Source organism: Musa acuminata, chromosome BXJ3-11, assembly GCF_036884655.1.
Source record: "Musa acuminata AAA Group cultivar baxijiao chromosome BXJ3-11, Cavendish_Baxijiao_AAA, whole genome shotgun sequence".
Taxonomy (NCBI): Eukaryota; Viridiplantae; Streptophyta; class Magnoliopsida; order Zingiberales; family Musaceae; genus Musa; species Musa acuminata.
Window position 1 is genome coordinate 28,405,246 of NC_088359.1, and position 14,568 is coordinate 28,419,813.

The following is a 14,568-nucleotide window of genomic DNA, read 5'->3' on the forward strand; positions in this document are numbered from 1 at the left end:
TTAAATATAAAACATTTATAAATAATATTTCGATTTTTTATTTTGAGATAAGTTAGTCATGTATGTCATCGTTAAATAATTCTTTTTAAGATGTCAAAGGGTTTGTCAATAATCAATAATATATAATATTCTTATGGTGTAAATACCAATGTTTTATGTAATATTTCACGTATATGCCACAATGGTATTCGATACATATCAACATATTAAAATAAAATATTAATTTTTTACCATGCAAAGTTTATCATATCGATCGTCGTGTCTTTATGATCTCCCCTTAAAAAATAGAGAGTAAAATAGGACTAAATTAATTGTCGTGAGAGGGTAATAAACCATGTGGTATGAAAAATCTAAAAGTAAAAAAGAAAAAAGAAAGATTAAATTAACGACATTAAACCTCTTTGATCATAGTATTTACTGCCCTTTTATCCAACACTTTTCTTTCTCTTCTTTAATCACGGCCATAATGTAAAAACCCTAATCAACCGTGACGTGAAACAATAAGAAACCCCCATAACCCGCAACAACAATAAACCCTCCCCCTTCTCTCTCCGCTACTCCTCTCTGGTGGTGGTGGAGGTGGGCGTGGCGCGAGTGGGAGTAATGATCGCCTTGAGAGCCATCGCTAGGGTTCTCTCCTCCTCTTCTCCTCCGCCTCCTTCTACTTCTAAGATTCTTAGCTCTCATCTATATCGATCCTGCCTCTCTCGAACCTTCGCCGCCCGCGCCCTACGCCAAACCCCCGCCCCCGCCCCCGCCGACTCCGACGCCGACCTCCCCTCCGCTGACTTCGACAGCTCCGCCTTCTCCCTTCCCACCCAGGCTCCGACCGCCCCCAAGAGGCCGATCTGGGACGAGGCCCACCGCGCGAGGGCCGACGAGGTTCTTTTCGGGAAGGCGGCCGCTCAGAGCCGGAGCCACCCGGAAGTGGTGGAGGACGAGGACGAGGACGAGGAGAGGGAGAGGTCCACCAGGCTTGCCAGGGCTCTTCTTGAGGCGGCGCTGGGTCAGCCCGATGAGGACGAGGAAGAGGACATGGTGGTCAAGGAGGAGGATCAGCGGTCGCTCTCGGTCGGGATCATTGGTGCGCCCAATGCTGGCAAGTCTTGCCTGACGAACTTTATGGTAAAGTTGTGGCTCTTTTATGCACTCGATCTTGGATTAATTGTGACCCTCAGCAACGTTCAGCTATTGCTCTTCGGGTGGCTTCTAGTTACTGACGTTATTGGTGTTGGTCGTGCTGGAATCTGAGTTGTGATTACATTCTAGATACGTTCTCTTCTTGAATGATATGGATGACTACTAACGTGTTGGTTTTTGTACTAATTTCTCACGCCAAAAAAAAAAAATCTCGTCTTGGTTTTTAATTTAATTATCTTATTTTGTTTGCTTCTACGAACAAATAAGAAAGAATAAAAGGGGGAAAAAGCACCATGAACTGCTAAGGATTTCTGTATGATAAAGTGTGTATTGTACTTCTTAAATGAATTTTGGACTGGTTTAGAAAAGGTGCTGTTATATGCTGAAATTTTCTGGATACATTATTTATTGTGGTCCTTGAATGTAACTTTTTGCAACATTCTGAAATATTCTAGTGTTGTGACTTATTTGTATGCTACACTGATCTGTGATTTTTTTCAGCAAGCATTTCTGCTCTTTATTGCAGAAATTAATGCTGGATGCTCATCCAGCAATGACTCTCATGTTAAATACTTTAGTAGCACTTTTATACCTATTTTGATTTTATATATCTTTCAAGCATTATGTTCCTTCACTTCCAAATCATATGCTTTTTCCGTAACATCTACACGTTGATTTTCCTCATTCTTTGGTTTTTTTAATTGTTCCTCTCCCACAGCTTTTGGCTTGTTCTTGGTATGCTTACAAAATGATCCTCCTATTTGCTATGGGATCTATTTTCATTGGTTTATCATATATTCTTAGTAGCATATGAATATTGAAGACTCTAGTCTTATTATTAACCAAACTCAGGTTGGAACAAAGGTTGCTGCTGTCTCACGGAAGACTAATACAACTACTCATGAAATTTTAGGAGTGATGACGAAAGGAAATACTCAAATAGTATGCATCATCCCTTCTCATTTTCTTTGGTATCAGAAAGCCAATAGCATTTACGTATTTGTTCTACTTTCATATTGTTAATTATTTATGATTGTACAAATTTTTTTGCTTGATGAAAATCAGTTTTTATAAAGAACTAGATGGTAATGGCTCAGTTGGTGTCTTTGCCGTTGAATAATTATGCAGTGCTCAGCTCATAGTATCAGGTTTGTGCCTTCACAATATGAAAATTTTGGGGTATGGTGGAAATCTGATCTTATGGACATCATAATATGTTGGTAAAGCAAGTACAGATTGATTATATTTTATAACTAAAGGGTTGGTGGCAGCATAGGTTTATGTATTTTTTTATTCACATGTACGATTTGAACAGAGAAGAGTCAACTAGGGATGTTGGAATTGATAGAAGGAATTTGTTTCCGTTAAGCACCAAGACTTTAAAAGATACTTCTTAAATTATCAAATAAAAAATAGCATAAGGAAAAAATAGGGAGAACAACAAATGTATTGTATTAGCCTTTACAAGCAAGAAGGTCATTACCATATTGGCAGCATTTAGTTGTAGGAGAAAAGACCTACTTTTGCATTGATTATATAATAGTTACAAATTTGTGTTTAAATTGATTACCCAGGTCTACATAAGGAAAATCAGGGTTTTTAATTTTGTATCGTGTCGCTCTGCACGGGCAATACGTATCGGTCTGCTAGCAGACCAGCATGTGAACCACTCACTACCAGACGGTATCAGGTTTCTGGCCCCATATCGGGCGATACAGGGCTATATTTGGCAGTAACGATCAAAATTTCGATCGTTACCAACTTGTATCAGGCGTTACATAGCAGTTGTCGCCAGCTAAGCGAACACGCCACTCCCCTTCAGCATTACATTCTCTCAGTGGTCATCGTAGCGGTTGCCATTAGCCTAGATGAGCGCCCTACAGTTGGATATTACGTTGTTTCGCCACTCGCCGACGTACTAGTTCTTGCTTCGCCACACGTACTGGCTGCAACTCTCCTGTAGGTTGCACCACTAATCGCCCTCGTGATAGTCGTTGTTGGAGTGTCACTTGCATCCGAACCCGTGCTCTCGGTTGACGACATAAGAGTCGGAGTAAGCGTTGCCCTCCGACTTGGTGAAGGTCCCGAAGCCTTCCATTCAGCCGGAACAGAGCTCGCTTATGAAGGTCGTGTTGGAGGGCCACGAGAACTTTCCCTTTTCGGAAGCCTTCCTCCTCCGCACTCCCCCTCGTGCATGTACCAATCAGCCCTAAGGCACTTCGCCCATCAGTGGGGGGAGTTCTCCTTTGCGCTTACGATCAAGTACAAAAACCCTAAGTTGCTTCATGTTCTTCGCTCGTTATGCAGGCACGGTACGAGATTAAAAACCTTGCAGAAAATCATTCTCGTTTTTGTGTTATGAAGGATTAGCCTGTAACATCTTTGTCCTTGTTGATTTGTGATTGCATTCAATAACTTAGGAAGTATTGTTTCTTGTAGCTTTGGATGTTCAAAATAGTGTTTAGCCACTATGACAGAATAATTAAAATGAATACAAATGACTTAATTTGGACTTCTATAATGTGACTCTTAAGACCAGGTTCATAGTCAGGTTTGGAGGCTGATATGGAACACAGGATCGGATCTTTTCTGAAAGAATCAATTTCAGGCGAACAACATAGGATGTCAACTAGGATTAGTCAAAATTTTGTTGGATTTGATGAGGACCATTGAGATTAACCAAAATCAACAGTGTGTCACTCAATCCAGCATGCTGAGCCATCTATAATACCGGGAATTTGTTGTAACATGATCAAAACTAGCAGAAACTAGCCATTGGCTGGAACTCAGTTAAAATTTACCAGTACTTTGCTGAACTGGCTGGAATTGGATTGAACTTGATTAAGTCTAATCGAGTCAACGACCAAGTTGTTCATCCCCATGAACCATGGTTATCCTTGATAAGGTGATGATGGGATTGAGTGATCATTGTATAAACTAAGCAAGCATTGCTTGATGATGTGTTGATTAGTATATAATCTATCAACAGTCAAGGGGGGATTGGGAACTTTGGGCAATGATGAAGTGATAGCCATTTCCTCATCTCAGTAGGGTTAGTGGGTCCTGGCAAGGTACTTTGTTTGTAGTGCATAATTTGCTACAGTGACAAGATTAATTCTACATTCAACCTTGAGAAATGCAAAAGGTTAGGATATTTTAGAAATAATTGTTTGCTACTGAAAATAGCTGTTCTAGATCAATAGTAAGTTTTTTATGTTTGTATGTATCTCAAGCATTCAATTCTCATTTTTATCATTTAGAACTAGTTGATCAACGGATTAAAAGCATAATCATTAACTTGTGCAGACAATTATTTAGTACAGCGATGACCCCATTGGCAACTTTGTCATGCTTAACATGGCAATGAATTCTCATTGCCATTTTTGGTGAAAACTATGTTGCTATTACAATTTTTGGTGAAATTATGCGAGTCAAACTTTAGTTGATATACCTGTGTAGTAAGTTTTCAGTATTCAAAATGAGACTATTTTTCTAGTCTATGGGCTTCAAGAGCCTGACAAAGTATTGAAATCATTCTATGAAGTAGGGTTAATTAAATGTAAGTGAACATCCTTGTAAAGAGTTGTGGATTTGTTTTTTAATACATGGGTTCATAATGGTAATTTGATGGACATTAGAATGAGCAATGTGGCTTTGCATAAAGTGCAATTGTATGGTGCATTCAAGGAATAATAAGCAAAGTCGAGTCGATTTAAATGGTTGGATTGCTTGAAGCCAATGAAGTCATTGGATGCTCAGGTGCTCGCCTAGGCACCCAGGCAAGGTGAGGCGTGGCTTGAGTGCCCGCCTATTAGGTTGGGCGGGCGATTTCACATAAGCATGGCCCAGGCGTGCGCTAGGCAAGCCGAGCGCCCGCCTGGTTTGACTCATGCCAAGTTGAGCCTCAATCGAACTAAGTCACTCTAGTTCAATTGAACCAGGAAACATAGAACTATCAACACCTCGCGCGAGCCATGCCCTAACACAGAACTGTCTCTTTCCCACTACGTTTCTACACGGCGGTGGGCTTCCTCCCATTAGCGAACAACGACAGCAATAACATCTTCCTCTAGCGGTAGCGATGGCTTTTTCCTTTGGTAGTAGCGATGGTAGCTTCTTCCCCTCCCCTCTCGGTATATCTCTCTCTTTCTCCTCCTCCCTCTTCCCTTCTGCCTCTACCCTGTTCATTGCAACCCTTCATCTCCCCGTACTGTCACGGACTTAGCTGGTTTTGCCTAAGTCGTGTGGCACCCTTGCATGTCCGTCTGCAAATGTCAACCTCCTCAAAACCTCCCATGGTCCCTTAGGATCTACAAAAGAGAAAACGGGTTAGAGAAAGCACCTCACTCGAGATCTACAAGCAAACATTCCAGGAAACACTTCATAGACAATGCAAATTACAAACAGATTTTACAAGCTCTGAATGGTTACACAACAAAGGGTTAAAATGGTCCACTACAGACCGAATATCTCTCACAAGTGTCCACATGACACAATATTTATTTACAAGCCTAAGAAGGCCACCAAACCAAATTAAAATGGAGTTTTTAAGCCTTCGACCATCACTCTACATGCTGTGCAAAGCATGAAGAAACCAAATGGCACGGACATACATAAGTATTACATCAAACATCCTGTTTAGAACTTTGTCCGTGACATTCTCCCTCACTTATTCCTTCGACGTCCTCGTTGAAGCCTTTTGCCGACACTGCACTAGCTGCAATGCGCCTCTTGGCTCCCAGCTGCTCTCCGCTGTTGTTGTTGAGTAGTCGAACTTTTGATCCGCTATGTTGTTTCAACTCGCCAATGACTTTGACTCTAGTGTGGGGTTGGCTGAGTTGTATTGATCCTTGTTGATTCCTGTGGATCCTCCAGATGAAGGAAAAGACCATCCTTACTATGCGCCAGTCTCTCAAATGTCTCATGTTGCTTGAATTGGGTGGATGCTTGTTGGAGCTTTAACGAGCATCGCCTTGCAAACTTTCGAAGTTTTGGGTCCTTCCTCCACAAAATGTCCATCGACTCTTCTTTCGTTTAGTTGTCACTTCCAAGTATATTCGCATCACTTCCGCTTTCGATTGGCATTCTGTTGGGAAATGAAGCAGATAATCTACTCTCAATAGCACTGATCACCATTGGTGAGGATTTGATAACTATTGTCTTTCATTATCTTCGAAGGGTCTTTGAACCTGTGCAATGCTCCTTTGTTGGATAGATAAGAGAATTGGAGTATTCGGTTTCGGCCATTCTTTTAAGAGTTGAGAAGGCAATGGTTACTTGACTTCACCCGCCTCCTCAAGGGTTGTACTTCATGCATCGAGCTGGTTATTGACTTTCGCTTGCTCTTTGCTCACACTTCTGAAGCACTCGAAGTGTTTACACTCCTTGCATTGAGTTAGCTACTGTGATTCACCTTCTCAATGCTATCGAACTTCTGGAATGCAGGAAGTTTTCACCCCAACTTGGAGTAATTCCCTAATAGATTTGGTTGCTTCTGGGATTGTACCGTCTTCTCCATCAACCCTGCTGCCTACTCCATTGAGTAACAAAGGTATAACATCGCGTACTGCTTGCTTCGTTCCTTGGTCGTGCACTCTTGCGTGACCCGAAGTCCTTCACTTTCGGGTATCTTTATGAGAAGCTCGTTGACACCGGTCTTACGAAGTTCCTTGGCCTCTGCCCTTCAGCCTTGTCTCGGTACTCGGAGTTTGCCTCTGCATGCTTCACCTCCTCGGCCCCTTTCACGACAAAGCGTTCTCCCTCCATGAGAGCAAGGGATCAATGACTTTCACAGAAGTCTCGCCTCTGCGGTATCATGGTGCTGCCATGCCCATGGCCTTACTATCCGTCGCCTCGCATCTGCATCCATTTTCTTCACGATCAATAGATATGTCTCTGTGGCACTCCTCCGAGTCCACCTCCATTCTAACTGATGCTTGATTTTGAGTAGCTAAGTCCCTCTGGACTCGTTGTCGCTTCCTCGTCCCTTTTGACCTCTTGCTTCAACACCTCTGTGTTCTCCAAGCAGCTCCCTTTGGTCGATGGAAAGACAGATTGCAACTCCTATGCATGGCCTCTACCATCACGTTGTAGGGTTTGCACCGATTCTGTTCTCCTTAGCTTCTTTGGTAACAACGTTCGCTTACTCGACCTTGTCCTCTGACTTGCCGGGCTCCCTTAATTGAATATGGGCCCTGGAGTAGTCTAACTCTCCAGTTGCTTCGATCATACCTCTGCATGATCAAGTCCCTCCCATGGGACTTACTGGTACTTGCATTCGAACTTTTCCCTTGGTGGAACATAGCCCCCATATGCTGATGACCAAGGCTTTCATCCGATGCAAAATTCGATGCACGCACGGAAGACCCGTCTTTACGATACCATGGCCTTCACTCCTTGAATCCATAGTCCTTGTCGTCGTGTTGTTCACCGAAGTGGAGCTTCCAGTAGCTCTCGATCATACCTCTATATGATACAGTCCCTCACGGGACTATGTCGTATGTATCGCATTGCCATGAACTGTTCCACCACGATCCGCTGCACCATGTCGCCTCTTGGTGACATTTCTATTGCATTATGATCATTGTGGGATGAACTCGAATTGTAATTCCTCCATGTGTGGCCTTTGCCAATACATCGTAGGGTCTGTTCCACCTTCGATTTTGTTCGCTCCTTTGGCAATCGACCTTCATCCACCCGCTCTTGGGTCATACCTAGATGAAGCACCGCTCTAGGATAATCTGTCGCCTAGTAGCTCCCGAAGTCCACCGACTTCGCTAAAAATGGTGCACCATTGTCTGAATCTTGGGCCTTTGCCCCTACCAGCACAATCTCCGTTGCGCACCGCTTCCTTCATGACAACTTGAATGGCAACACTATGGCATATTCTTCAAGAGTACCCGCCTCCACGTCCTCTTGCCCCGTGCCAAGGCCTTCTGAACCCAACTTCGTCTCCGCAAGTTGAGTCGCCTTAGTTCCTCTGTCAAATGCTTCTCCGAGATAAGGTGCATGTGCCCATAAGTTCCCTTCGTCTTTGGCACCATGTAAGATGAGTCTGCTCCATCAGAATAAAGGACCCATGGAACAACATGATCCTGCTCTTGCCTCTGTAAGAGTTCATGTCCTTGACCTTTGTCCAAGGAAAGCTTTGTGCCTCCGCTCCATGTTCCATCTTTTATGTCGGCTCCCTTCATACGGCTTGGGTACTTCGCCAAGTTACACCCAAGTTGCTTCGCTCCTCGTTTTGCATTGAGTTGACGGTGGCCCTCATGCCCACCATTCCACGGGTCAGCCCTCCCTAGAGTCCGATCTCCATATCGACTCCAAGTGTGCCTTCATTTGTGTTGCTTTTGGTCGCTCCCCCACTTGATCTCGCAATGCATCCACTAATGCATTCTCTCAAGCGAGATCATGCGACGACTCCTTGTTGCTCGCTCGGTCCATTGAGCTTCGTGGAGTGTTGTTTTTGAGGTACTCCTCAACATGTGCGGTCTGTTGCACATGATTCTCCCTCTAGAGAACTGGGATCTATCCCTCCTGGATAACTGTCCCGTTGGAGCAACATCTCTTTACGCTTCTTTCTCTCTGAAAGTTTCGGAGACCACCATCCCCTTGGACTACTCTGATTTGCTGAACGCACTTGCTAGATTGTGACTCCACGTCAATACAGCTCCCGTTGCACCACTCAAGTCCTAGCAACATGTTGAACTCGCTGCACACTTCAGTCTCCTACGAACGTATCCTTCACATGCCGAAGGGAAAGTTTCAATGCTCCATGGCGCCGAGTTTCGGTCGCCTTAGGATGGTCGCGAACATTCCATTGTCCACATACAAGCCCAAGCATGAGTATCGAATTCTTCGAGTTAGCAATTCCCCTCACCTCTGTGAGCTTTGCATAACTCTTTCGGTCGTCGAGCAACTCATTCCACCCTGTATGGTCTCATCCTTTACCAAGCGCCTCGCTTGCCTTGAGCACCATCAAGTATAGTTGTCAACGTTGAGCCGTAGCTCAAACTCAACCATCCCAATCTTTGTGCGCTCCGCATTCTTCCCAGCTTGCTTGTCCTCGTGGTGTCTCTTGCGCGAAGGGTTGGCCATTCTTCTGAATGCCACTCTCAGATGCCCGCTCCTCTAAGCGACTCCTTTTCCTTACATCTCCATGCCCGTTTTTCCCCCAAATGGTCGCGCGTGCTAGTTGCCCTCAACGCAGCCCCACTAGGTCCCCCACGTTTGCATGCCAAGTGTTTCTATGAGTGCTTGTCCCGCTCTGATACCATCTGTCATGGACTTAGTTGGTTTTGCCTAAGTCGTGCGACACCCTTGCGTGTCCGTTCGCATCGGTCAGCCTCCCCGAAACCTCCCATGGTCCCTTACGACCTACAAAAGAGAAAACAGGTTAGAGAAAGTGCCTCACTCGGAATCCACAAGCAAAAATTCCAGGAAACACTTCATAGACAATGCAAATTATAAACAGACTTTACAAGCTCTGAACGGTTGCACAACAAAGGGTCAAAATGGCCCACTATAGACCGAATATCTCTCACAAGTGTCCACATGACACAACATTTATTTACAAGCCTAAAAAGGCCACCAAACCCAACTAAAGTAGGGTTTTTAAGTCTTCGATCGTCCCTCTACATGCTGTGCAAAGCATGAACAAACCAAATGACACGGACATACATAAGTATTACATCAAACATCCTGTTTAGAACTTTGTCCGTGACAGCACGCCTTGTCACAGGTGCTCTCTGCCCCCGCCCCCGCCCCCCCCCCCCCCCCCCACCCCTCAATGCCGCTTCTCTTGTTGCTGCTTCTTCCCTCTTTCCCTCCCTCTTCTGTTGTTGCTGCTTCTTCTCTCTTCCCCTCCTTATGCGACTCATGTATCTATTTATTGTTGCCTTTGCTTCCTGCGGCTTTATTGACTATGCTTTGTGTCATCCCTACCATTGCTTATAGGACTGAATAAATAGAAAAAAAGAACTAGGCCAAGTGCGCTGGTGGAAGCAAGTATTCACTAGGCTATTCATCAAATTGACCCCTTTATGAAACTAAAAGCGAGATTCAAGGAGTTTAGCCAACTTAAGCATCCTTTCCCTCTTGATGTGTTATTTTAGTTTTAGTTTATTTTTATTAATCATGATATATAATTTTTAAATTATAATATTTAGGAGTGTCTTATTTTGCTTGGGCAAGTGCCTAGCACCTTGGGCATTTTGGGATCATAGCTCTTTTTGGCGCTTAGCGCTTTTGACAACATTGCGTAAAGCTATGTTAGTTGAGCTTGGATCACTCTAGATGTGGAATGAAAATGCTCAAGTGAACCGTAAACTTAAATTGTGGTACAAGGACTTAATGATGAAGTCTTATTGATTGGTTTATTGGAATGAAATACATTTGTTTAGAATGCAGAGTGTATCTTATTGATCACATATATACGGATGTGTGAGCACTAGATATTTTTAAGGCAGTACATTGTTTTTTATATAATGAATCAAAATTGTACTGGACATGCAATGTTAGTAGGCCTCAGTAAGGTTATTAAAGATGTTAATGACTTTATGTATCTCTTGTTTAGTGATCTTGTGCATTTGGAGTATGAGTGTTGGAGGTTTAGTCATAGATCCTCAGTAATATAGAGTCCAAGATTATAGATAGTGGTTCAACTCCAATTTTCACAACTACCAAACTGGTATGGTATCAGTGTACTAGGAGCTATACTGATATGTATGGCTGGTTTCTCTGAAAAAAATAATAATAAAATATTGATACCAACCGGTGCTAGTTATATGATCTGTCACTGGAATGGTGACTACAGGTTGGTGCATATTGATCCAACCAGTATTTGACAAGTGACTAGCATGTCACATAGTGTTTTGAGGATATAATATCCCGTGGCAAAACTTGCTTTGAAGGCAAGCCTCATCTTGTTGTTTCTTTCACAATTGATGTTTAACGAGTCTGTGTTGGTAGAATGGCTTTAATACATTAAATAAGAAAGCATGATTTTTTTTAGGTTAGAGGGTTTTGTACTAAGTGTTGCAAGTTTGGAATACTCTTTGTTTTATGTGGACCTTCGGTTTATTTGATTGTGATAATAGCATTATCAGTATCAATCCACAAAGCAAATATAAACATAGTTTACTTATTTTATGTGTTATATCTATTGTTAAACCAGTTATATTAATAGCCTTCCTCCACAGTGTTTCTTTGATACACCAGGTCTCATGATAGGCCAACATGGATACCCTTACAGGACTGATGTTAAAGTTCGTGTAGAAAGTGCTTGGAGCTCTATTGGACTATATGATCTGTTGATAATGATGTTTGACGTACATAGGCATCTGACCATGTAAGTGATCATGATATCAATTTGAGGCTTTTTCTTGTAAATTTTGTCATCTGCAGTCCAGAACTGAATTGACATTCACAGGAATTTTTTATTATTCTAATTTGTCCTCTAAATTACTGTCAACTTGTTTAGTTCAGCATCTACCAATGAGTTCAACGTCTTGTATTACAAATATCTCTTATGAGAGAAATGAACATTTGATAAAATCTTCACCTAAGCATCACTCAACTTAGATTTTTCATAGCAGTCTTTGGCTAGGCAATACAAAAATGGATTCAGAGATTTGGAAGTATTTGCAATTGTTCAGTTTTTGATGCTTGGAACAAACATTTTATGTATGTACTAGCATGTTAGATACCTCGGTGTCTTTTTTTTGGGTAAGAAATATTACTTAGAATACATCAAATGACAAGAGATCCGGTTATGAAAAATCTTCATTGCTATTTGACCTTATATGCAGGCCTGACACAAGGGTGATCAAGTTGATTAAACAAATGGGAGAAAAGGTTCACTCTAAGCAAAAGCGGGTGTTATGCATGAACAAAGTTGATCTTGTAGAAGACAAGAAAGACTTGCTAAAAGTTGCCAAAGAATTTGCAGATCTTCCTGGATATGATAAGTAGGTGAAAATTTGTTGTAAGGTCTAATTAATACTGATCAAATTGCTTGTTTCTTCATTGATATCTCATGTCTTTTAGGTACTTTATGATATCTGGATTAAAAGGTTCAGGAATCAAAGACCTTGTTCAGTATCTGATGGATCAGGTACTTTATGCTGATTATGCATCATGTGGTGCTGTGGTAATTCAATACTATTGTTAACCAATGATGAAAACTAGTCATGTCTATCACATTCTTGATCACTACACAAATTAACCAAGAATTATCTGAAAACTATAATCGACTGTAGGAAGCTTAGTATTAGGTACCACTAATGGGGACAAAAAGAATCTAGTGGTGCTGCAGACTTGTTAACATTTGTGATAAAGATTTGAGACTCAGGTCTTGTGGCAAACAGTAAGCAAATTATAGTGGGACATGAGGAGTCTTGTTAAAATGTGATAGAATATGCTGAACTCCTATCAGACATCAAATGTTATATCTTGGTATCTTATTTTCCATTTCTTTAGTTGAATATCAATTGCACTTTATTTAGGTGATTCTTATTGCTTTGATGTATGCAGGCAGTTAAAAGACCTTGGGATGAAGACCCCACCACCATGAGTGAAGAAATAATGAAAACTATATCACTGGAGGTTGTGCGGGAAAAGATGCTAGATCATATTCATCAGGTATCATTAAGTGTAATTGTGAAGTTAGCATGTTTTATTTGCTTGTCAGAAAGATGCTAAGATACTCTCTTTCAGGAAATTCCTTATGTTATTGAACACCGGTTGATGGATTGGAAGGAACTAAGAGATGGTTCCCTTAGGGTGGAGCAACACTTCATCACACCAAAACCGAGCCAGCGCCAGATTCTTGTTGGAAAAAATGGCTCTAAAATTGGGTATTGTTTCTGTCACCACCCTTTGTTCCATTACCCTTATTTAGATGAAGATTATAGTCAGTTTGTGGGTTTTCTTTTGTCATATTGGTTTACTAAAATCTTTTTATGCAAGGAATAAGTGCTCAATTTCTTGTCTATTGTTCTTGTGTGAACAGGAGAATAGGCATTGAAGCCAACGAAGAGTTGAGATCAATATTTAAGAGAAATGTTCATCTCATCCTCCAAGTTAGGGTAGCTCGAAAAAGGAATGCATGAATATCTCATTGTTTCTATGCAAGACACCCGAAACGTGTGAGTACAAGCTCTTCTGCTATCTGCTTCATTATGTAGCATCCCACTGTTAGAACTCTTTTTCATGCTAATGCATTCATGAAAAATCTCGGAATGCTGACAGTAACTTCATCAGTCTAACACCCTTTTTAATGATACCCCTGGAGGTAAACTGTCAGTGTTTTATATGCATGTTGCTTAGTTAAAACTAAGTTAGTTGCTGCCAAGATGTCGATCATAATTAAGTGCATCTTTAAACCTTTCATCTTGTTTCTTCTCTCATGCTTTTGCCAGATATTTGTAAAATTAGTTTATTATTCCCGGATTGCACCATGAAATTGCTTGTATCACAACTTAAACTGCTACAATATCTGAGTACCTGGTTGATGTAATTGTGGTATTTTGAGGCCAGGAATCCAGAAGGTTGTTAATGCACACACTACTTGAACAGGGCATCGAGTGATAAAGCAGCTCACTGTGATTCCAGTCTGCAAAGAACTCATCCTCTCTTTAGCTGAAGCGAACCTGCTCTCGAATTGAACTTCCAGTGTGAGGATTTCCAGATATGCTATCAAACTTGCATGGATTCAAGCTCATAGACTGCTTTCGGATGCCTGTCGAGATTCCCCCATCTTGATATCTACAGCTTGAGTTTTGTTTCTACAGCCCGGCTTCAATTCCACATCCATGTAAAATGCCAAAATTAATAATCTTACCATGTAGCATGCTCTTGTTTCATTTTTTTTCCTTACGGAATGGAACAATCATGTTGTTCTGTTATTTATGTTGGATATAATGGTGTTTATCTTCTCCCACATGGTTGTAATGGAGGCATTTAAACTCATAGCATATTGTTTTGGCTCTTTTTTCTGTGACAAAGGATATGTTTCAGATAGCCACAGGATATCAGCAACGTTCTTAATATGTACTATGTTCATGCTAAACAAATTAACAGTGTTTGTTTGTGATCCATGGCTTCAAGGAGAAGTCATAATCTTGCCGAGGTCGGAGTCAGTCCCAAAGAATTCATAGTACGAGATATATCACCTTAAATATAATCAAATAAGAGTCAACATGACAACTGTATATCGTTTACATCATCCATCCTTGTGTTCGATAACTCCTTAAAAACAGTTGCATGCAGATCAAAATTACAAAAGTTGTCTATAAATCAGGAAGATCGATCCATAACTAAGAACACATGCCACTTTGCAACGCACGATAACATCATGGAAGCAAAGGTCCGACACAAGAATAGCATCGGTTGTCTTACCAATTATTTCTACTCCAATCTATAAAAATG

At 41.6% G+C, this 14,568-nt stretch overlaps 1 protein-coding gene across 3 annotated transcripts; it reads left to right on the forward strand.

Annotated features, from left to right (window-relative positions):
* Positions 1–525: 525 nt before the first annotated feature.
* On the forward strand, positions 526–14,109 carry LOC135652398 (GTP-binding protein ERG-like). 3 transcript variants are annotated; one of them, XM_065173281.1, is made up of 9 exons: positions 526–1,125; positions 1,993–2,082; positions 11,340–11,488; positions 11,949–12,107; positions 12,187–12,253; positions 12,673–12,780; positions 12,856–12,995; positions 13,151–13,286; positions 13,678–14,109. In XM_065173281.1, exons 1-8 carry the CDS (start codon positions 604–606, stop codon positions 13,248–13,250), a joined length of 1,335 nt encoding a protein of 444 aa, XP_065029353.1. In that variant the 5' UTR covers positions 526–603; the 3' UTR covers positions 13,251–13,286; positions 13,678–14,109. The 3 variants fall into 3 exon arrangements, with proteins under 3 accessions (XP_065029353.1, XP_065029355.1, XP_065029354.1); XM_065173282.1 differs by having other exon boundaries at positions 527–1,125; positions 13,717–14,109; XM_065173283.1 differs by lacking the exon at positions 1,993–2,082.
* Positions 14,110–14,568: the final 459 nt, after the last annotated feature.

Bases quoted from the DNA above. Each gene is read 5' to 3' on its own strand.
- LOC135652398 (XM_065173281.1), top strand. From the start codon at position 604: ATGATCGCCTTGAGAGCCATCGCTAGGGTTCTCTCCTCCTCTTCTCCT. The intron at 2,083-11,339 runs GTATGCATCATC...CTTCCTCCACAG, and splicing joins CGAAAGGAAATACTCAAATA to TGTTTCTTTGATACACCAGG. The intron at 11,489-11,948 runs GTAAGTGATCAT...CCTTATATGCAG, and splicing joins GTACATAGGCATCTGACCAT to GCCTGACACAAGGGTGATCA.